The following is a 25220-nucleotide window of genomic DNA, read 5'->3' on the forward strand; positions in this document are numbered from 1 at the left end:
GCAAGTTTTTACAGACGAATCTCCAGCTAGCGTGGCCGTGACGAACTCTAGTTCAAGTCCCTTCACTGCCGTCAACATGACTTAAGTCATGTTGACGGCAGTGAAGGGACTTGAACTAGAGTTCGTCACGGCCACGCTAGCTGGAGATTCGTCTGTAAAAACTTGCATTTGTGGTCACAGAGGTGCCTGTGCTAACCTTCCTATGGTGTAGAAATATACCTAGTTGGATGAATCTTATTGTGGCTAGCTGGTCTAGTGGTTAGCGCGACGGGCTGGAGTTTTGAGACTCTATGACCGCGGGTTCAATCCCGGCCGGGGGTATGGTTTATTTGCAATCGTGTCATTACGATTTCTTAAGTCATGTTGACGGCAGTGAAGGGACTTGAACTAGAGTTCGTCACGGCCACGCTAGCTGGAGATTCGTCTGTAAAAACTTGCATTTGTGGTCACAGAGGTGCCTGTGCTAACCTTCCTATGGTGTAGAAATATACCTAGTTGGATGAATCTTATTGTGGCTAGCTGGTCTAGTGGTTAGCGCGACGGGCTGGAGTTTTGAGACTCTATGACCGCGGGTTCAATCCCGGCCGGGGGTATGGTTTAGTAGTATGTCACTGATGTCAGCTAGACCTGTGTATCATGTACATGTACTTGTAGTAAATATATTATTATTATTATTATTATTATTATTATTATTATTATTATTATTATTATTATTATTATTATTATTATGATTATTATTATTATTATTATTATGATTATTGTAATAGAACATGGGTAAGTGAGAGGGATACTGCTGAAGCTGTCAGTGGCCCTTATAAACCCAACAAACAACAACACAATATCCCCAGACAGCAGCACTTTGTTTCAGTGTTTAATATTCTACTCGACGACTGTAATAAGAACTGATTTTCTGTGGGTGAGGAATAAACTATTCTAGTCATCATGGGTTTAGTTTGGAACACCATTATCACAAACCACAGGTTTTACAGATGATTTTCACGTAACCAAGGCAGCTGCTGATGCTTGACAATGTCTCTTTCAAGAATCTCAGTCTTCCTGGTGTTTTATTTCATTCTCGGGTTTGCTACTGCTCGTAACCTTGAATTTACGACGTTTTTTGACGACGAATCTTGCTTTGATGATGAATATTTTGATCATATGAGTCTTCAGTGTACAGCTTGTCCCGCTAATCAAACTGCCGTGGAGGATCCATACACTTGTACATGTGTACCTGGCTTCAAGGTTGTAGGTGATGGACCTGACCTTAAATGTGAACCTTGTCCTCCTTTACAAGTGACCTCCAGTGATAAGAGAAGCTGTGTGCCTTGCTATGAATCCTTTTCCTTTAATGACACGCTCAAGGAATGCCAGCCATGCTCTGAGTCTTACATTATGACCGATAAATCACTAAATGGTACAAGTTTGGGTAGTATGGAGTGTATAGAATGTACTAATGATACTGTTCCAGGTGATCGAGTGTGTGTTCCGTGTCACACGTCCTTTTATGCTGCTAGCGGTGGCTCGTGCATGTGCCCCAATACTCACGTTCAGCTTGGCGGCATTTGTACGCCATTGTCAGATCTTGCAAAAATCCCTGATAAAAAGAGCTGCTACACTGTTAAATATGAGAATGGGGAAAGTGTGCAGTCTTTATTCTTTGAGAAAAACTATAGAGTGGCTGCTCACTCTTGTGCCTTCAGTCAGAATAAATCAGCCTGTCAACTTTTGAGCAATATGTGCGTTCTTTTGCATTATGATTTCAGTGATGAATTTAATGCCTGTGAATATTATAGAGAAAAATTTGGAGACAATTTTGTTAATTTGCCTGATTTTGTCCCATGGTTATATTATACTGAAGGAGAAGCAAATGTGTATCTTACTAAGAGTAGATTAAAGACCCACTACAGCTTTAACAAAGATAATCCAAATTCAAAGTTTAACTTTACCGTTGCAAAATACTCTGCTGAAGGTCACTTTCTCAAGTATGGATTATTAGAGGATGTGTTAACTTTGTGCCCTTTAATAGACTTTCAACTTCATGCTGCTGTTCAATTTGGAACAACATTTTCTCAAAGTTGCTCCATAAATGTGAAAGATTTATGGAATAAGTATGCTACTGAGTTCTATGATGTATTTTTACAATATTATGATGATGAAGAACATATGATTTATGCCATTCCAGTTCTTAATAGAAACTATAAAGAAGATGACTCTTTAGTGAATCGGCAGGATCAGAAAAAGTGGCAGCTTACAAGGCGGTTTTTTCTGTTTGATAACATAAGTGGAAAAGAGAGCCTCTCTCCAAATACTAAGGATAAAAAGAAAAGAGCCAGAGTAGTTCGATATGCTCAGAGCATTGAAATAATTGTCCAACTCCGTGAAGGGGAGGGAGACGGCTTAATTTATCCACCTCTGATTAAAATAACATATGGTGAAATTGGAGATGAGGATTATGAGTCCAATAAAATGGTGGAGACCAATCTAAAAGTATTGTATACCATGAATTTTTCAAAAATCCGTGAGGATATATCTATAGCTGTGGGTGTTGTGAGTGCCTTTGCTACTGTATGGTCGCTGATAGGAGCATGGAGGTGGTCACGCCGTTGTGGTAAAGCAGGTTTAGATTTGCCCACCATATTGAACTTTCTTGTAATTGTATGTGGAAATCTTTCTAATGTATTCTTTTTGGTGATGTTTTTTGCGTGTTTTTACTTGACTATTTTTTTTAAAAGGCAGGATGTGGTTCATTTATTTATCTTGATTGACAGCCAGGAAACACTTATTAAACAGATCCTTACAGCTGCGTGCTTTCTAAAACTGGTCCAAGTTATTCACATAGTTTATGTTCAAGTTACTCTTGACATGTTCATCATTGATTGGGAACAACCAAGGGCAAAAAACTCCATTCCTCATCCACAACTGTTAAACAGTCCAGAAGAGGAGGAAAAATTGAAAGGGGAGCAGCCAATAAGTATTTGGAGAACCTATTTCATTGCAAATGAATGGAATGAACTCCAGACTTACAGAAAAATAGATTTAGGATGCCAGTTGTTCTTGACACTCTTATTTTTAAAAGTAATTGGATTTGAAAATCTGGCTGCTGCTGATCCTAACAGTAGTTTATCTGTTAACAATGGGAACTACAATTCTCCCCAGAGTTATGTGTGTAGATTTGCTATCAGTATGTCAGTTTATGTCATTATTGTTGCTGTGCAGTGGATCTTTAGGGTTGTTTTCTATGAACGCTATGTTGATAACAAGCTTCAGCAGATTATTGATCTCTGTTCAATTGCTAACATAAGTATATTTATTCTCGAGCACAAAATGTATGGTTATTACATTCATGGTCGTTCTGCTCATGGTTATGCCGATGTTGATATGCAGTGTATTTATGAACAAATGAAACGAGAAGAAGAAGATTTATGTGGCCATCGAGGTCTCGAACCTTCTAGCGAGTGTCAGACATTTGAGGTATCTATTACTTACAAATTTAGAGAGCAGTACGACACCATTTTGCAGCCTGTACGTGGATTTGCAGGGATTAGAAACCCAGGAGGCCGGGGCAAAATGAGATCTGTAGAGATGGAGCAAAGTTTCCAGGCACATGAAACTATGAAAAGATTTTTTGGCATGTTTCTTCAACATGCTCTTAAAGATTTAGATTATATTGTCAAGGAAAAGTTCTTTCTGGAAAGTATTTTGGATGTCGAGTTTCAACAGGCTGATGACAGATGTGTCTTTTTTAGGGATAATAATCATGCTTTTGATCGAGTTCTGTTTTATGGACATGAAATATCATTCATTTTGTTTGAAATGCTACTTTTTACATTTGTTGATGTAGTTGCTTATGATTTTGTGCTGGCAGCATTAGTGACTTATATATTTTCATATTTGATGAAAAAGGTCCGCAATACAGGAGGGCGAAAAAATGTGGTGCACAAAACCCTAGTTGATCAGAGATTTTTAATTTAGTAATGATGTTGAAAATTAGTCAAAATATTGTGTTGTATTGAGCAGAAAATGTGCAAAATCCTTAAAAATATCTAATTCAGTGGACCCCGGTTTACGATATTTTTTCATTCCAGAAGTATGTTCAGGTGCCAGTACTGACCGAATTTGTTCCCATAAGGAATATTGTGAATTAGATTAGTCCATTTCAGACCCCCAAACATACATGTACAAACGCACTTACATAAATACACTTACATAATTGGTCGCTTTGGGAGGTGATCGTAAAGCGGGGGTCCACTGTCTACTTGATCTCATACCTATTTAGTTCATATCTTAGACACTAATATCCATGCAGAGAAATCTTTTACTTCAAAGATTACCATTGTAAAACAAAAGCTTCTATGAAATTAATCTTCAAGTTTTCACTTAGTCTTGATATCTGTTCAATACATAAGCAACATTTCAGAGTCATTAATATAATGAAAATAAAAAAAATAATGTTAGGACACTAAGTTAAATTTACACTTTGTCTCATTTTTCGAACCATATCATGTTACAGTAAGATGTTTTTTAATCTTATGACTAACCATACCATTGTCACCTGTATATTTATATATACACAGGTTTGAACTGTGGACAGTGTATGTACAGCTCACTTAGTCATATTAAGCACCTTTGGGTGGGGCCAGTATTGGGTGGGTTACCATGTAGACAAAGTCCTGACTTGGGCTCAGAGAATCTCAGTAAGCTCCATGCTTCTTGTACATCACAGGGAAAGACCATCCCATATGACAAAAAATGATATCTTTGATAAGATTAGTGGGAGCTTGAGATTTTCTGCATAGTTATTTTAATTTTTGTAGCTGTACAGTACCTGTACTGTATATTGAACCAGAATTCATAGTTAATTTTTTTTTATATCGCAGTGTACATTACACTAAACAGAGATGATGTATACTGTATGCACTTTACTGTGCTGAACCTCATACTCTAAGCAAACCAGCATGAATAATGTCAAATTGCTCCATAACAATATTGGTTTTCAGCTTCATGGAAAACTGCATCTTAAGACTATGCTTCAGTGTTGGCTTAGTCTTTTTTTGTTATTCTGGTCTCAAGTGCACCAGAATAATCTGCAAACATGAAAATAAAAATGTATGATAAATATAAAAATGAAATAGGGGCAGTGTTCCATCCAGTGTGCATGAAAATCAGAGTACCTTAGCACTTAATACATTTTTGTTTGCTTGGGATAAGATATTTTTGTAATACACGTATACAGTATTTGTAAAGATTTTTTTCCGACAAACACATTTAAAGGTAAATAATTAGGAACATCTTTGTACATTCCATATAGCAAATTTCATTGTTTTCATTATAGCCTAAAAGAATTGTATGGTACTATGAAACAGCTGTTTTCATCTCTATCTTACGATCATTTTGACCTTTGCAAGATTACATTAATCTAGCATTACTGTACTGTGACATCTTGCTTTTGTAAGATGTGCATTATTTAGCTAAATTGAAATTTACATCTCCCTTCCCATGTATAGTTCACTTCAATTTATTATAATTGTTACAAAATAAATACATTAATCATAAGAGTTTTGGAATTGTATGAAATAGATTCCTAGCATCATAAAATAAATTTGTATGTAGCATTTAATGGTAATATGGTAATTGATTGTAATGTCATCATTGTTGTATTATAATTGCAAAATTGTATAGTGAATGCATTTCTGTTTTAACAGAAACATATCTGCAGAAAGCTTTTCCTATTTTTTTTTACAATTTGTGTAATATGCATACAGAGAATATGCAAAAACAAAATGGAATGTGTAAATTACAAGATCGATGATGTCATACCACTAGAATATGCCAAAATTACTTTGGCAAGTTCTTCATTCTACAAACATGTTAACATCTTGAACCAGCAGCTTCAGGGAGAAGGTAAGGCATCATTTTTCAGAAAACTATCAGACCATTAATACATACTGTCTATACTGTGCAGAATAACCACAGTGAAAAAAAAATAGTGAAATTCCAAGCAATTTTGTGATTTTTCACAATATCAAGGAATAGTAAAAAATAATAGGAAAACAGAAGACTTATAAGGCTGAGATTTCAGCCTTATAAATCTTTGTTCTATTATTTTACTATTCCTTGATAATGTGAGAAATTACAAAAGCACTTGGAATTTCACTAACTTTTAAACTGTGGTTATTCTGCATATTTTAATATCAGATGTTTACTATAATCATATTGCACTGTACATTCTGTTTTAACATTATCTACTGTGTTAACTTTAGATTTACAATTAAAACTTGTGCTTGATTTCATATTTTCTTGTAGCTAGCTCTGATTTTGATAATATAAATGAAAAGAGCATTTAGTGCTTACTACGTATTGAATTGTACAAAGGTTTTTATATTGCAGAATCGGTCAAGAAACATACTATAATAGCCACAACACTGGGCCATCTGATTGAGCTACAGGGAGAAAAGGTCCTCCGCTCCATGAAACTAACATCGAAAACTGTTGCAAAAGTAAATTATTTCACATCAGCCTTCCAAGTTTGTTATATTGTTCCAAATTTATTATATTGTTGCTACTTTAGTATGATTTACCACAGGGTGGGCAAACTGCAGCCCACCAAAGGTTTTCGTGCAGCCCACCAAGATCAAGTCGTATGCTCACGTATATGCAGCTGAATGAGCAAAACTTTGTTCATTTTCCTCAGTTGAAAACATGAGCTGTTACACAAGCATTATCAGACAAGTACAGTTCCCAGTTGATGCACTGAAAAGTTTGTCCACCCCTGATTTACTGTATCTTTTTGCTCATGTAGTGATTTTTTTTTCATTTGTTCCTGGTGTATTGATTATATTTTTACTAATAAAGGGTATATTAATTAAAATTAATTACTACAGTATGAGTAATTCTGATAGCTTTTAGTGTATTGATTATGTATTTGTTAGTGTATTGATTATCAGTATACAGTGGACCCCCGGTTAACGATATTTTTTCACTCCAGAAGTATGTTCAGGTGCCAGTACTGACCGAATTTGTTCCCATAAGGAATATTGTGAAGTAGATTAGTCCATTTCAGACCCCCAAACATACACGTACAAACGCACTTACATAAATACACTTACATAATTGGTCGCATTCGGAGGTAATCGTTATGCGGGGGGTCCACTGTATTCATGTTTTTAATATCAACCTGTAAACTAATCAGTTGATAAGATGTTAATATTATCTTCATAACTAATTTGATTGTCTGTTCAGATTTAGCATAATTTTATTAAAGACATATCTGTAAGCTTCTTGTCAATGTGTATGCTTAATTATACTATATTCCTTGACCTTGTGTTGACTCTGGGAACTAGAGCCTGTATTTAACCTCTAGAAAAATATACTTTAGAAATAATCTTCATTATACCTGTGTTTGCTGTACCTGATGAGGATAGATGTTAAAATATAATTATTATAATCAAAATTTATTGTTGATACTGAGAATATATAAAGTAGCAATGAATGAAGTGAGTGTGAGGTTTATAACAATTCTCTTTCACAACCCACACCTGTGAATACCTCACTAGGGTTAAAAGTGTTACCAGAAAATATTACTGACACCATCACATTTTAGCAATAAAAATTGTCAAGCTCTTGTTGATGTCATTTTTATATTGCTAATTCTACCAGGAGTCACATTTAATTAAGTTGGGCCAAATATACTGTATTATGAAGTCAGTTTAAATCGAAATGAACAACTGCCAATGAGTAAACAAACGTGGACCGGAGGGCCTCAAACCACAGTTCAAGCCCCCCGTCCACCTTTCTGTTTATTCATGCTGTATTTTATTATTATTGTTAACAATGAGTTTCTTTATTCAGATTGTGGTTCATCATAATTTTCATCCAGTACAACTGTATATAGTGCTACTGTACAGTACCCACAAGGCAGTCATCCTCTCTTATCACGATTTCAAGGTAAGCAAGAAGCATGAATTATGGTAGTCTCACTAGTTGCATTATGGATTTTCATGAAGAGTTCATGATAGTATGAACTTACATAAGATACAGAAAACTTTTACTACCATAATTATGACCTAGCATATACGTAATTAAAAAGTGTGAAAATTAATACTAAATAATTATAAAAATGATAAAACAGTATAAATGCATGCATATGCAAGCTAATTAATTACATAGGTAAACAAATTTATTATTTGACTGTTGTATACTGTACTGTCAGTCATTACGTTAAAATATAAATCACATATTGTGGCGCTGATCACTGCACAAAACAGTGCCTGAAGAAAAACTTACACATTCCAAGAAAAACACCATACAATGCAGTACAGTATTTAGTAATTATTGGAGTTTGTGACAACATTTAATCACTGGATCTCCATTCTGTGGGCCACAAATCCCTACAGGGCCAGTAAGTTATTCCAAGGGGCCTATGAACCCTCACATCAAGTATTGCTCCTCCAGTCAGCTCTTGTGGGGAAGCTTGTGAAATTTTTTGAGGTTAAAAAGGAGTCCACATACTTGAAGAAAAGTTGGAAACCACCACACTAGGTTAAATGTTTACACATCTCTCTCAGTGTCATGGACAAACATGCAGCTCAGAATACTTTCCCTCAAATAACTTCCATTACAGAGTATTGATATAGTATCATCATCTGTTAACACAAGCAGGTTCTGCTTATATATCAGGTTAGGTTCTGGGCTACTGCTGTAGAGTGAAAATTGCTGTAAAGTGAAGCATAGCCTTTTTTCACTTTCAAATACATATAAAAGCCTAATAACATTTACACTAATATATATTATGTCATAAAATTACATAAAAATTACTTTTTTGCACTCTAAGATGCTCATTCAAGCCTGTTTGATGTTCATGACACTACCACTCAAAACCTTCTTTACCCCCTCCCTCCAACTTTTCCTGGGACAACCCCTACCCCCTCATTTCTTTCACCTCAAGTTTATATAAACTCATAGTAATCCCATTTTGCTCCATTCTTTTTAAATGCCCAAATCACACTGGTAATCAATTCTCAGCCTCTGAATTGTATTTTTGGTAACTTCACCCCATCTTTTAATCTCCGCCCTAAATTTTCTGGTTGTCGAATTTAATTCACTCCAGATGTCGATATGACAACCAAAATGGACAACAACCAAAGCAGTTTTTCCCATAAAGAATAATGTAAACAGAATTAATCCATTCCAGATCCCAAATGACAATACAGGTCTCCCTCAACATTCGCGAGGGTTAGGGGATCATGAGTCTCGCGAATGTTGAAAAACCGTGAACGTTTGGTGCCCCAATATATTGTAGGGAAATATATTACAATACTGCTTCCTTAACTTGTTGAACCATGAATAATCATAAAATACATGAAAACGTCGTAAATTGTACTAAATATATACATGTTATGCTTTAATAACATATGTTATTTAATAACATGTATGTTAATAACATTATTTTATTATTTTTTATTATCACACTGGCCGATTCCCACCAAGGCAGGGTGGCCCGAAAAAGAAAAACTTTCACCATCATTCACTCCATCACTGTCTTGCCAGAAGGGTGCTTTACACTACAGTTTTTAAACTGCAACATTAACACCCCTCCTTCAGAGTGCAGGCACTGTACTTCCCATCTCCAGGACTCAAGTCCGGCCTGCCGGTTTCCCTGAACCCCTTCATAAATGTTACTTTGCTCACACTCCAACAGCACGTCAAGTATTAAAAACCATTTGTCTCCATTCACTCCTATCAAACACGCTCACGCATGCCTGCTGGAAGTCCAAGCCCCTTGCACACAAAACCTCCTTTACCCCCTCTCTCCAACCTTTCCTAGGCCGACCCCTACCCCGCCTTCCTTCCACTACAGACTGATACACTCTTGAAGTCATTCTGTTTCGCTCCATTCTCTCTACATGTCCGAACCACCTCAACAACCCTTCCTCAGCCCTCTGGACAACAGTTTTGGTAATCCCGCACCTCCTCCTAACTTCCAAACTACGAATTCTCTGCATTATATTCACACCACACATTGCCCTCAGACATGACATCTCCACTGCCTCCAGCCTTCTCCTCGCTGCAACATTCATCACCCATGCTTCACACCCATATAAGAGCGTTGGTAAAACTATACTCTCATACATTCCCCTCTTTGCCTCCAATGACAAAGTTCTTTGTCTCCACAGACTCCTAAGTGCACCACTCACTCTTTTCCCCTCATCAATTCTATGATTCACCTCATCTTTCATAGACCCATCCGCTGACACATCCACTCCCAAATATCTGAATACATTCACCTCCTCCATACTCTCTCCCTCCAATCTGATATTCAATCTTTCATCACCTAATCTTTTTGTTATCCTCATAACCTTACTCTTTCCTGTATTCACTTTCAATTTTTCTTCTTTTGCACACCCTACCAAATTCATCCACCAATCTCTGCAACTTCTCTTCAGAATCTCCCAAGAGCACAGTGTCATCAGCAAAGAGCAACTGTGACAACTCCCACTTATGTGTGATTCTTTATCTTTTAACTCCACGCCTCTTGCCAAGACCCTCGCATTTACTTCTCTTACAACCCCATCTATAAATATATTAAACAACCACGGTGACATCACACATCCTTATCTAAGGCCTACTTTTACTGGGAAATAATTTCCCTCTTTCCTACATACTCTAACTTGAGCCTCACTATCCTCGTAAAAACTCTTCACAGCTTTCAGTAACCTACCTCCTACACCATACACCTGCAACATCTGCCACATTGCCCCCCTATCCACCCTGTCATACGCCTTTTCCAAATCCATAAATGCCACAAAGACCTCTTTAGCCTTATCTAAATACTGTTCACTTATATGTTTCACTGTAAACACCTGGTCCACACACCCCCTACCTTTCCTAAAGCCTCCTTGTTCATCTGCTATCCTATTCTCCGTCTTACTCTTAATTCTTTCAATAATAACTCTGCCATACACTTTGCCAGGTATACTCAACAGACTTATCCCCCTATAATTTTTGCACTCTCTTTATCCCCTTTGCCTTTATACAAAGGAACTATGCATGCTCTCTGCCAATCCCTAGGTACCTTACCCTCTTCCATTATTATTATTATTATTATTATTACTATTGTTATTATTAGCTGTAGCAGAAATGTTTAATTCTTTGCAGTGTTCAAGAGTAAACACATGATGTCACCGTCTAATACTTGTTCTAATAGGCATTCCAATATGCAGTCATGAATGGATTTACATTATTTATACTGTAGTTTAATAGCAAATAATGAACAAACAAAACACTCACCACACTGAGTGGTGGTAGGGCTGGCTGCCAGTTGCAGGGGTCGGAGGGAGGGTAGTAGGGACTCGCAGGTGGCGGGAAACTTAAATATAATTTGGCGGCTGGGAATTTGGCGGTTGGGAATTCGCGAATGTGTGAAGCCCGTGAAAGTTGAAAACGTGAATGTTGAGGGAGACCTGTATAATAATTTATTAAAAATGTACTAACTACTACATAAAACTGTAAAAGTGAATACTAAAAGAAACTAACTGAAATACTGTACAGTAAATGAAAATTTAACTGCTTCTTACAGTAAATGTAAATTTAACTGCCTCTCCTCTCTTAAAAAAAAATAGGTAGTAGGTTGGTAGACAGCAACCACCCAGGGAGGTACTACCGTTTTGCCAAGTGAGTGTAAAACGAAACCCTGTAATTGTTTTACATGATGGTAGGATTGCTGGTGTCTTTTGTCTGTTTCATAAATATGCAAGATTACAGGTACGTTATGCTACTTCTACTTACACATAGGTCACACTAAACATACATGTACACGTTTATTTATACACACTCGACTAAAGTCAACTAAAATGCCGGGAACAATGGACTAGTAACTCCTTTTCCTGTAATAATAACTAATCAAATTGGGGAGGAGGAGTATGGAAGAAGTGAATGTTTTCAGATACTTGGGAGTTGACGTGTCGGCGGATGGATTTATGAAGGATGAGGTTAATCATAGAATTGATGAGGGAAAAAAGGTGAGTGGTGCGTTGAGGTATATGTGGAGTCAAAAAACGTTATCTATGGAGGCAAAGAAGGGAATGTATGAAAGTATAGTAGTACCAACACTCTTATATGGATGTGAAGCTTGGGTGGTAAATGCAGCAGCGAGGAGACGGTTGGAGGCAGTGGAGATGTCCTGTCTAAGGGCAATGTGTGGTGTAAATATTATGCAGAAAATTCGGAGTGTGGAAATTAGGAGAAGGTGTGGAGTTAATAAAAGCATTAGTCAGAGGGCAGAAGAGGGGTTGTTGAGGTGGTTTGGTCATTTAGAGAGAATGGATCAAAGTAGAATGACATGGAAAGCATATAAATTTATAGGGGAAGGAAAGAGGGGTAGGGGTCATCCTCGAAAGGGTTGGAAAGAGGGGTAAAGGAGGTTTTGTGGGCGAGGGGCTTGGACTTCCAGCAAGCGTGCATGAGCGTGTTAGATAGGAGTGAATGGAGACGAATGATACTTGGGACCTGACGATCTGTTGGAGTGTGAGCAGGGTAATATTTAGTGAAGGGATTCAGGGAAACCGGTTATTTTCATATAGTCGGACTTGAGTCCTGGAAATGGGAAGTACAATGCCTGCACTTTAAAGGAGGAGTTTGGGATATTGGCAGTTTGGAGGGATATGTTGTGTATCTTTTACGTATATGCTTCTAAACTGTTGTATTCTGAGCACCTCTGCAAAAACAGTGATAATGTGTGAGTGTGGTGAAAGTGTTGAATGATGATGAAAGTATTTTCTTTTTGGGGATTTTCTTTCTTTTTTGGGTCACCCTGCCTCGGTGGGAGACGGCCGACTTGTTGAAAAAAAAAAATAACTAAAAAGAATAATAAGAAGAAAATTGTCAAAGTGGGAAGTCTGAATGTGCGTGGATGTTGTGCGAATGATAAGAAAGAGATGATTGTGGATGTTATGAATGAGAAGAAGCTGGATTCCAGTCCTGGCTTTAAGCGAAACAAAGCTGAAGGGGGTGGGTGAGTTTCAGTGGAGAGGAATAAATGGGATTAGGTCAGGGGTTTCTAATAGAGTTAGAGCTAAAGGAGTAGCAATAATGTTGAAGGATAAGCTATGGCAGGAAAAGAGGGACTATAAATGTATTAATTCAAGGATTATGTGGAGTAAAATAAAGGTTGGATGTGAGAAGTGGGTTATAGTTAGCGTATATGCACCTGAGGAAGAGAGAAGTATAGAGGAGAGAGAGATTTTGGGAAATGTTGAGTAATTTCATGGGGAGTTTTGAACCAAGTGTGAGAGTACTTGTGGTTGGGGATTTTAATGCTAAAGTGAGAAAAAATGTTGTGGAGGGAGTAGTAGGTAAATTTGGGGTGCCAGGGGTAAATGAAAATGGGGAACCTTTAATTGAGCTATGTGTAGAAAGAGGTTTGGTAATAAGTAATACATATTTTATGAAAAAGAGGATAAATAAATATACAAGGTATGATGTAGCACGTAATGAAAGTAGATTATGTATTGGTGGATAAAAGGTTGATGGGTAGGCTCCAGGATGTACACGTTTATAGAGGGGCAACTGATATATCGGATCATTATCTAGTTGTAGCTACAGTTAGAGTAAGAGGTAGAAGGGATAAGAGGAACATGGCAGCAACAAGTAAGAGGGAGGTGAAAGTGTATAAACTAAGGGAGGAGGAAGTTTGGGTGAAATATAAGCAACTATTGGCAGAAAGGTGGGCTGGTAACTCTTGGTAAATTACCCCAAGACACTACTAAAGTCACCTTCAGACTTCACAATGAGGCAGCCATTAATAAGTTCACAGCAGCAGTAACAAACATTGACTGGCACACTGAGCTAGAAATCTATACAGATATTGACGAATGTATAAATAATTTTCTAAAAAAGACCCAATACCTCTATAACAACCACTGCCGCCAAAAAACTAAACAGATGACAGCTAAGAGACTGAACAGTCCCTGGCTAACACCCAACATTCTCAAATCCATAAATACAAAACACCTATATGAAAAACAGTACAGAATGGGCCACATAACCAGAGACCAAAGAAAATGTTTCTCATCAGTCCTAACCAGCCTGATAAGAAGGGCACAAAAATTGCATTATGAGAACAGATTATCCAGCTTACAAGGTGATATAAAAAAGACCTGGAAAACCCTATCAGAAATTCTAGGAACAAAAAATATATCACGAAATAGCGAAATAAAATTAGCAAAACCAGATGAACCCCAACTCCCACCAACAGAAACAGCAAACAGACTCAATGATTTCTTCTCCACTATAGGAAAAAACCTTGCCAATAAAATCCCAAGCTCAGATACCCCACCAAATGACTACCTCACTGGCAACTACCCGAACTCACTGTTCCTAGCTCCGACTAACCCATACGAAGTCTCCCTTATTATCAACAAACTAAAAAACAAGACAGGAGATTTAATTACCTTACCACCCATTATATACAAAAAAGTGTCACAGGTGCTAGCACCAATCATTGCAACACTCCATTGAATCCTCTACCTTCCCTACAGTTCTCAAAATAGCAAGGGTCACCCCGATCCATAAAGGAGGAGACCAAACAGAGTTGAATAACTATAGGCCAATATCCAACTTACACCCTCTCTCAAAAATCTTCGAAAAATTAATTCATAAGCGAATCTATTTCTACCTCATCTCCCAAAACATACTCAACCCCTGCCAATTTGGATTCAGGCCTAATAAAAATACTAATGATGCTATTATACACATGCTAGAACATATATACACTGCAATAAAGAAAAAAGAAGTCCCACTGGGGATCTTCATTGACTTACATAAAGCTTTTGATACAGTTGACCATGACTTGCTCCACATAAAATTGTCACACTATGGTATAAGAGGGCACTCCCTCAACTACCTCAAGTCATACCTCAGCAACAAAAGCCAGTATGTGTACACAAATGGGGCAAACTCTTTCGCACAACCAATTACAGTTGGTGTCCCACAGGGAAGTGTCCTTAGCCCTCTTCTCTTTCTCCTATACATAAATGACCTACCAAATGCTTCGCAGTTACTCAAACCCACACTATTTGCAGATGACACTACATACGTCTTCTCTCACCCAAGCCCAGTCATGCTAGCCAATACTGTAAATACCGAATTACAGAAAATATCTACCTGGATGAGGACTAACAAACTTACACTAAACATTGACAAAACCTACTTCATTCAGTTTGGTAACAGAGCTACAGATGTCCCTCTTAACATAATGATAAATGGATCACCTATCACAAAGCTAACAGAGGGAAAATTCCTAGGAATCCACCTTGATAATAGACTCAAATTTCATACACATATACAACAAATTTCTAAAAAAAATTCCAAGACCGTAGGCATACTATCGAAGATATGGTACTATGTTCCACAGTCAGCCCTCCTGGCCCTATATCACTCTCTTATTTACCCCTATCTCACCTATGGAATTTGTGCATGGGGATTAACAACAATTAACCATCTCAGACCACTAATTACCCAACAAAAGGCTGCAGTCAGAATGATAACAAATTCCCACTACAGGCAGCACACTCCACCAATATTCAGAACACTAAACCTACTCACCATACAAAACATCCATACTTATTACTGCACCTATTACATACATAGAACACTTAACTCTGATATTAACCCTCCCCTCAAACATCTCCTTGCCAACCTCAACAGAACACATGACCATAACACAAGGCACAGATCACTCTTTGATGTTCCTTGTGTCCATCTCACGCTATGCAAAAACTCAGTGCACATAAAAGGCCCTAAAATCTGGAATTCATTACCTGTAAATATAAAAGAAACACTACCTGTTTATAAATTCAAGTCTCTTCTCAAAGATCACTTACTCGCCCAAAATCAAATAAATACTGAATAACTGAACCTTATAAATTGTATATCTTAAATGTTTCTCACAATTATATCACATAAATGTTAAACCTAAGACCCAATCTAACTTTGTTATTTTTTAAATACACTACCTAATAGAATACTTCATTCTACTGAACGTACAGCAATACGTGCAACCATATGACCTGTCTTTGTAATACTCATTTGTGCTTTATTGTTATCTGTTTACAATAATATTTTAGCACTGATTACATCATTGCTTAATCTTAAGTTAATTTTAAGCCTGCCCATAATGCTATGCATACAAGTGGCTTTGGCATGCTGCTCTTACCTGTATTTTTTTGTACCTCTGTATGTATGTTCAAATTATTAAATAAATAAATAAATAAATAAATGAGTAGTGGGGTGGGTTGAAGAGGGTTGGAATAGTTTTAAAAATGCAGTATTAGAATATGGGGCAGAAGTTTGTGGTTATAGGAGGGTGGATGCAGGAGGAAAGAGGAGTGATTGGTGGAATGATGAAGTAAAGGGTGTGATAAAAGAGAAAAAGGTAGCTTATGAGAGGTATTTACAAAGCAGAAGTGTTATAAGAAGAGTAGAGTATATAGAGAGTAAAAGAAAGGTGAAGAGAGTGGTGAGAGAGTGCAAAAGGAGAGCGGATGATAGAGTGGGACAGGTACTGTCAAGGAATTTTATTGAAAATAAGAAAATATTTTGGAGTGAGTTAAACAAGTTAAGAAAGGCTAGGGAACAAATGGATTTATCAGTTAAAAACAGAGTAGGGGAGTTAGTAGATGGGGAGATGGAGGTTTTGAGTAGATGGCGAGAATATTTTGAGGAACTATTAAATGTCGACGAAGAAAGGGAGGCGGTAATTTCATGCACTGGCCAGGGAGGTATATCATCTTTTAGGAGTGAAGAAGAGCAGGATATGAGTGTGGGGAAGGTGCGTGAGGCATGACGTAGAATGAAAGGGGGTAAAGCTGCTGGAACTGACGGGATCGTGACAGAACTGTTAAAAGCAGGGGAAGGGGGGCATAGTGTTGGAGTGGTTGGTTTTTTTTTTTTTTTATTATCACACTGGCCAATTCCCACCAAGGCAGGGTGGCCCGAAAAAGAAAAACTTTCACCATCATTCACTCCATCACTGTCTTGCCAGAAGGGTGCTTTACACTACAGTTTTTAAACTGCAACATTAACACCCCTCCTTCAGAGTGCAGGCACTGTACTTCCCATCTCCAGGACTCAAGTCCGGCCTGCCGGTTTCCCTGAACCCCTTCATAAATGATACTTTGCTCACACTCCAACAGCACGTCAAGTATTAAAAACCATTTGTCTCCATTCACTCCTATCAAACACGCTCACGCATGCCTGCTGGAAGTCCAAGCCCCTCGCACACAAAACCTCCTTTCGGGCCTCCCTCCAACCTTTCCTAGGCCGACCCCTACCCCGCCTTCCTTCCACTACAGACTGATACACTCTTGAAGTTATTCTGTTTCGCTCCATTCTCTCCACATGTCCAAACCACCTCAACAACCCTTCCTCAGCCCTCTGGACAACAGTTTTGGTAATCCCGCACCTCCTCCTAACTTCCAAACTACGAATTCTCTGCATTATATTCACACCACACATTGCTCTCAGACATGACATCTCCACTGCCTCCAGCCTTCTCCTCGCTGCAACATTCATCACCCATGCTTCACACTCATATAAGAGCGTTGGTAAAACTATACTCTCATACATTCCCCTCTTTGCCTCCAAGGACAAAGTTCTTTGTCTCCACAGACTCCTAAGTGCACCACTCACCCTTTTCCCCTCATCAGTTCTATGATTCACCTCATCTTTCATAGACCCATCCGCTGACATGTCCACTCCCAAATATCTGAATACATTCACCTCCTCCATACTCTCTCCCTCCAATCTGATATCCAATCTTTCATGATCTAATCTTTTTGTTATCCTTATAACCTTACTCTTTCCTGTATTCACTTTTAATTTTCTTCTTTTGCACACCCTACCAAATTCATCCACCAATCTCTGCAACTTCTCTTCAGAATCTCCCAAGAGCACAGTGTCATCAGCAAAGAGCAACTGTGACAACTCCCACTTTATGTGTGATTCTTTATTTTTTAACTCCACGCCTCTTGCCAAGACCCTCGCATTTACTTCTCTTACAACCCCATCTATAAATATATTAAACAACCACGGTGACATCACACATCCTTGTCTAAGGCCTACTTTTACTGGGAAATAATTTCCCTCTTTCCTACATACTCTAACTTGAGCCTCACTATCCTCGTAAAAACTCTTCACTGCTTCCAGTAACCTACCTCCTACACCATACACCTGCAACATCTGCCACATTGCCCCCCTATTCACCCTGTCATACGCCTTTTCCAAATCCATAAATGCCACAAAGACCTCTTTAGCCTTATCTAAATACTGTTGACTTATATGTTTCACTATAAACACCTGGTCCACACACCCCCTACCTTTCCTAAAGCCTCCTTGTTCATCTGCTATCCTATTCTCCGTCTTACTCTTAATTCTTTCAATAATAACTCTACCATACACTTTGCCAGGTATACTCAACAGACTTATCCCCCTATAATTTTTGCACTCTCTTTTATCCCCTTTGCCTTTATACAAAGGAACTATGCATGCTCTCTGCCAATCCCTAGGTACCTTACCCTCTTCCATACATTTATTAAATAATTGCACCAACCACTCCAAAACTATATCCCCACCTGCTTTTAACATTTCTATCTTTATCCCATCAATCCCGGCTGCCTTACCCCCTTTCATTTTACCTACTGCCTCACGAACTTCCCCCACACTCACAACTGGCTCTTCCTCACTCCTACAAGATGTTGTTCCTCCTTGCCCTATACACGAAATCACAGCTTCCCTATCTTCATCAACATTTAACAATTCCTCAAAATATTCCCTCCATCTTCCCAATACCTCTAACTCTCCATTTAATAACTCTCCTCTCCTATATTTTAATAAATGTATGAAACCTAGGTAGTAGGTTGGTAGACAGCAACCTCCCAGGGAGGTACTATCGTCCTGCAAAGTGAGTGTAAAACGAAAGCCTGTAATTGTTTTACATGATGGTAGGATTGCTGGTGTCCTTTTTTCTGTCTCATGAACATGTAAGATTTCAGGTACGTCTTGCTACTTCTACTTACACTTAGGTCACACTACACACACATGTACAAGCATATATATACACACCCCTCTGGGTTTTCTGCTATTTTCTTTCTAGTTCTTGTTCTTGTTTATTTCTCCTTATCTCCATGGGGAAGTGGAACAGAATTCTTCCTCCGTAAGCCATGCGTGTTGTAAGAGGCAACTAAAATGCCAGGAGCAAGGGACTAGTAACCCCTTCTCCTGTATAAATTACTAAATTTCCAAAGAGAAACTTTTGTTTTTCTTTTTTGGGCCACCCTGCCTCGGTGGGATACAGCCGGTTTGTTGAAAAAAAAAAATGTATGAAAGAGGGGAAGGTACCTAGGGATTGGCGGAGAGTGTGTATAGTCCCTTAATATAAAGGGAAGGGGGACAAAAGAGATTGTGAAAATTATAGAGGAATAAGTTTACTGAGTATATCAGGAAAAGTGTACGGTAGGGTTATTATTGAAAGAATTAGAGGTAAGACAGAATGTAGAATTGCGGATGAGCAAGGAGGTTTTAGAGTGGGTAGGGGATGTGTTCATCAAGTGTTTACATTGAAGCACATATGTGAGCAGTATTTAGATAAAGGTAGGGAAGTTTTTATGGCATTTATGGATTTAGAAAAGGCATATGATAGAGTGGATAGGGGAGCAATGTGGCAGATGTTGCAAGCATATGGAATAGGTGGTAAATTACTAAATGCTGTAAAGAGTTTTTATGCGGATAGTGAGGCTCAGGTTAGGGTGTGTAGAAGAGAGGGAGACTACTTCCCAATAAAAGTAGGTCTTAGACAGGGATGTGTAATGTCACCATGGTTGTTTAATATATTTGTAGATGGGGTTGTAAAAGAAGTAAATGCTAGGGTGTTTGGGAGAGGGGTGGGATTAAATTATGGGGAATTAAATACAAAATGGGAATTGACACAGTTACTTTTTGCTGATGATACTGTGCTTATGGGAGATTCTAAAGAAAAATTGCAAAGGTTAGTGGACGAATTTGGGAGTGTGTGTAAAGGTAGAAAGTTGAAAGTGAACATAGAAAAGAGTAAGGTGATGAGAGTATCAAATGATTTAGATAAAGAAAAATTGGATATCAAATTGGGGAGGAGGAGTATGGAAGAAGTGAATGTTTTCAGATATTTGGGAGTTGACGTGTCAGCGGATGGATTTATGAAGGATGAGGTTAATCATAGAATTGATGAAGGAAAAAAGGTGAGTGGTGCATTGAGGTATTGAGGTATATGTGGAGGCAAAAAATGTTATTTATGGAGGCAAAGAAGGGAATGTATGAAAGTATAGTGGTACCAACACTCTTATATGGGTGTGAAGCTTGGGTTGTAAATGCAGCAGCGAGGAGGCGGCTGGAGGCAGTGGAGATGTCCTGTCTAAGAGCAATGTGTGGTGTAAATATTGTGCAGAAAATTCGGAGTGTGGAAATTAGGAGAAGGTGTGGAGTTAAAAGTATTAGTCAGAGTGCTGAAGAGGGTTTGTTGAGGTGGTTTGGTCATTTAGAGAGAATGGATCAAAGTAGAATGACATGGAGAGCGTATAAATCTGTAGGGGAAGGAAGGCGGGGTAGGGGTCATCCTCGAAAAGGTTGGAGGAAGGGGGTAAAGGAGGTGTTGTGGGCGAGGGGTTTGGACTTCCAGCAAGCGTGCGTGAGCGTGTTAGATAGGAGTGAATGGAGACAAATGGTATTTGGGACCTGATGATCTGTTGGAGGGTGAGCAGGGTAATATTTAGTGAAGGGATTCAGGGAGACCGGTTATTTTATATAACTGGACTTGAGTCCTGGAAATGGGAATTACAATTCCTGCACTCTAAAGGAGGGGTTTGGGATATTGGCAGTTTGGAGAGATATATTATGTATTTTTATACGTATATACTTCTAAACTGTTGTATTCTGGGCATCTCTGCAAAAACAGTGATTATGTGTGAGTGAGGTGAAAGTGTTGAATGATGATGAAAGTATTTTCTGTTTGGGGATTTTCTTTCTTTTTGGGTCACCCTGCCTCGGTAGGAGACAGCCGACTTGTTGAAAAAAAAAAATGAGCAATAGAGCTAGGCCTAAAAAATGCATATACAGTACTCACATTACTTACCTTAAATTGTTTTTGTTCTTAGCTTATAGTGATCAGTGAATATATTTATTGTTGGAAGTCTGAATAAATGAACAAAGGGAACAATTGAAAACCGCTGCATTAGTGCATAAGCTTTATAGGCAAGGCTTGGGAGGGAGTGACTTCCAGGACTTTGAACTCTGCTTGGAGAAAACTGTGGCTAGATTGTGTCCAAGAGAGGGATTTTGAAGGGTTTGAGGCTGACCCTGTGGACTCTATTGTGGCACTGGGGAAGTCCCTGGGGTTGGAGGTAAGTGGCAAGGATGTGGAAGAGTTGGTGGAGGACCACAGGGAAGAGCTAACCACTGAAGAGCTGCAAGAGCTTCAACTTGAACAGCAGCAGACTGCAGCTGAGGAACTTGCTTCAAAAGGGGAGGAAGAGGGAGTGAAGGAAGTGCCTTCTTCAGATATTAAAGAGGTGTGTGCAATGTGGACTAGGGTGCAAGCTTTTGTAGAGAAACACCACCCTGACAAAGCTGACACAAGCCATATCTGCAACATGTTTAGTGACAAAACCATCCCACTTCAGGGAAATCTTAATGAGATGCCAGAAACAGAGCACTCTGGACAGTTATTTTGTGAGACATGGGTCCAGTGACTCTCAAGCTGGTCCTAGTGGCATTAAAAGAGAAGGAAGGGAAGTGACCCCAAAGAAGGCTTTGCTACCTTAAGTCTTTATGGAGGGGGATTCCCCTTCCAAACACTAATGCTTCCCTCTTTCCTCTTCCCTATCTTCCAGAAGCCATCATTAGCCTTCAATAAAGGTATAAAATATTTACATAATTGTTAAAAAAATATTTTTTTGTGAATATTTTTGTTTGGAACGGATTAATTGCATTTCCATTAATTATTATGGGAAATATTAATTCGGTTTTCGGCCATTTTGGTTATCGGCCAACCTTCTGGAACAGATTACGGCTGATAACTGGGGGTCCACTGTAATTTTTTGTCATGCCAGCTGCACTTATGCCTAATGAGTTGAAATCTCATATGTGCATGTGATTTATGTACAACATTGTGCTTGATGAATAAGGTATGGTTAAATTTCTCAGACCCTTCATGAATGGGAGAACATCGCTGACATTAGCTCTGAAGACCCACAGGCCATTGGTGTTCCTCATTTAAGGCTGCTTCAGCTTAATGGTAAGTGATTTCTAACTCAGATACTTTAAAGAATTATGATGTGTAGCATTTGTACAATAATTGTGCTGTTTTAATTCCAGTAATTGACAGTGAACATAGAAAATACTGTACTTAAAATTAAAATTTACAAACTTTACTGACAGTTGATTTTATTTTAGAAGTACAGTATGTATTACTGAGCATCAATAATCCCTAGATTGTTGGTCGAGATTGTTCAGTTGTTCTTGAAATTTAACTGCAAAATTAATATTTGTTGATTAAATATGACAAATTAGTGTTTTGAATAGGATAAGTTTGAAATTCATGCTGGTATTTAAACCATAAGAGTTAAATATGTGTTACACAAATAACCCGCACATAAAAGAGAGAAGCTTACGACGATGTTTCGGTCCGACTTGGACCATTGACATCCACTCTTCTTAATTCGTTTTCCTGTCTTGGCTACCCTTCCCATTTCATAGACTCTGCCCTCTCATGTGCTAAACGCAATTTCTTCTCTCCCAAACTCTCTACTCCTGGGAACTCTTCTATCCTCTGCCTTCCCTACATTTCCGGTCTTTCTAATCTCAACAATTCTCTCTGTCCCTTAGACATCAAGCTTACCTTCCACCAGACTAACACTCTTCACACTAATCTCGTTCATACCTCTCCTCCCTCTACAGATGTTCCTGGTGTCTACTCTATTTCTTGCTCCTCCTGTCCTCTTCAATACTTCGGAGAAACTGGTCGATCTCTTTCTGACAGACTTAGGGAGCACAAAAATAGTGTTAGGCTTGCCGACACTAACAATGCTCTTTTCTGTCACATCAGAGATCATAGCCATCCTATTGACTGGTCTTCTGCTAAAACTGTCTTCCCTACTTCTAACTCGAACAGTTGCCGTCTAGTTGAATCCTCTCTAATACACAACTTTCCTTGTATGAACCTTAGCCCTGGTTTCGTCTCTGTAGATGCCTTCCTCTCCCACTACATTGTAAAATGCTCCAAACTTCAGAACACCCGTGACTTAACCTGACTCCTCATTTTTTTTTTCTTTTTCTTCTTCTCCCTCTTCCCCTTTCCTCTTTCCTTTTCTCCTCTGGGTTGTCTTTCTCTCTTCTGTCTCGTGTTTCTGTTCCTTCTTCATTTATTTCACCACTTCCCCTTTCACGCACCTCTGTGCGCTTGCTCACCCTCAGTGGGCACCTAGCTCTCTTGCAGTGCTCCCCCTTCCTTTGTATTTGACTGGCTCATCCTCCTTATTTCCCACTTCTGCCATTACCACTATTACTACCTCTTCTACTACTACTACAACTACTGATGAAATTAAGACACATGTGCGGCGTCTGGTTGTCTTTGTTGTGGACGTTTCGCCATCCAGTGGCTGGCTGGATGGTGAAACGTCTACGATAGGGATGCCCGGGTGTTGCGCATGTGTCTTAATTTCATCTTGTCGGTATTATATACCATTCTTGTACTACTACTACTACTACCACCTCTTCCTGCCTATATATAGCCGTCCTGCTCCATTTCTGGTTAGTGTGATTTTGTCAATGGTCCAAGTCGGACCGAAACGTCGTCGTAAGCTTCTCTCTTTTATGTGCAGGCTATTTGTGTATCGTTCCAGTCACGGTATTGTGCCTTTTTTTGTTATAAATATGTGTTGATAGCCTGCACTAAGGAATAGTATCAGTAGTACATATCTTGTTTGGACACTATTTTTTATGTTCCTATATAGGTATGAGTTAGCAAGGGTTAGTAACCCCTTCCCCTTTATAAATTTCTAAATGTAAAAAGAAAGAAAACATTTGTTTCTTCTTTTTCAGGTCACCCCGCCTTGGTGGGAGACGGTCAATGTTATAAAAAAATATATAGCTATGAGTTATAATTCCTAGACCTTCCAGTAATATTTAACAGTGTATTGTTAATTATTATGATTTTTTTTTTCCAACAAATCGGCCATCTCCCACCGAGGCAGGGTGACCCAAAAAAGAAAGAAAATCCCCAAAAAGAAAATACTTTAATCATCATTCAACACTTTCACCACACTCACACATTATCACTGTTTTTACAGAAGTGCTCAGAATACAACAGTTTAGAAGCATATACGTATAAAGATACACAACATATCCCTCCAAACTGCCAATATCCCAAACCTCTCCTTTAAAGTGCAGGCATTGTACTTCCCATTTCCAGGACTCAAGTCCGACTATATGAAAATAACCGGTTTCCCTGAATCCCTTCACTAAATATTACCCTGCTCACACTCCAACAGATCGTCAGATCCCAAGTACCATTCGTCTCCATTCACTCCTATCTAACACGCTCATGCACGCTTGCTGGAAGTCCAAGCCTCTCGCCCACAAAACCTCCTTTACCCCCTCTCTCCAACTCTTTCGAGGACGACCCCTACCCCGCCTTCCTTCCCCTATAGATTTGTATGCTTTCCATGTCATTCTACTTTGATCCATTCTCTCTAAATGACCAAACCACCTCAACAACCCCTCTTCTGCCCTCTGACTAATACTTTTATTAACTCCACACCTTTTCCTAATTTCCACACTCCAAATTTTCTGCATGATATTTACACCACACATTGCCCTTAGACAGGACATCTCCACTGCCTCCAACCGTCTCCTCGCTGCTTCATTTACCACCCAAGCTTCACACCCATACAAGAGTGTTGGAACTACTGTACTTTCATACATTCCCTTCTTTGCCTCCATAGATAAAGTTTTTTGATTCCACATATACCTCAATGCACCACTCACCTTTTTTCCCTCATCAATTCTATGATTAACCTCATCCTTCATAAATCCATCTGCCGACACGTCAACTCCCAAGTATCTGAAAACATTCACTTTTTCCATACTCCTCCTCCCCAATTTGATATCCAATTTTTCTTTATCTAAATCATTTGATA

The 25220-nt window shown here is 38.6% G+C and overlaps 2 protein-coding genes across 5 annotated transcripts in view; both read left to right on the forward strand.

Annotated features, from left to right (window-relative positions):
* Positions 1-791: 791 nt before the first annotated feature.
* Positions 792-25220, forward strand: part of LOC128695159 (uncharacterized) — a 46675-nt gene continuing 22246 nt past the window's right edge. For 2 of the 4 annotated variants that reach the window (XM_070091344.1, XM_070091346.1), the window contains exons 1-5: positions 792-916; positions 5763-5901; positions 6388-6497; positions 7849-7944; positions 22228-22318. In XM_070091344.1, coding sequence (XP_069947445.1) covers positions 5781-5901; positions 6388-6497; positions 7849-7944; positions 22228-22318 — 418 coding nt within the window. In that variant the 5' untranslated portion in view covers positions 792-916; positions 5763-5780. Of the gene's footprint in view, positions 917-5702; positions 5902-6387; positions 6498-7848; positions 7945-22227; positions 22319-25220 lie in introns of all 4 variants that reach the window. The other 2 variants (XM_070091348.1, XM_070091345.1) reach the window with 2 other exon arrangements.
* LOC128695157 (meckelin) lies at positions 910-5764 on the forward strand. Its single transcript, XM_053785623.2, has one exon. It carries the CDS (start codon positions 1030-1032, stop codon positions 3970-3972), a length of 2943 nt encoding a protein of 980 aa, XP_053641598.2. The 5' UTR covers positions 910-1029; the 3' UTR covers positions 3973-5764.

The sequence above is a fragment of the Cherax quadricarinatus genome, chromosome 35 (genome assembly GCF_038502225.1).
Source record: "Cherax quadricarinatus isolate ZL_2023a chromosome 35, ASM3850222v1, whole genome shotgun sequence".
In the NCBI taxonomy this organism is placed as follows: Eukaryota; Metazoa; Arthropoda; class Malacostraca; order Decapoda; family Parastacidae; genus Cherax; species Cherax quadricarinatus.

Coding starts and splice junctions, on each gene's coding strand:
- LOC128695157 (XM_053785623.2), top strand. CDS start 1,030: ATGTCTCTTTCAAGAATCTCAGTCTTCCTGGTGTTTTATTTCATTCTC.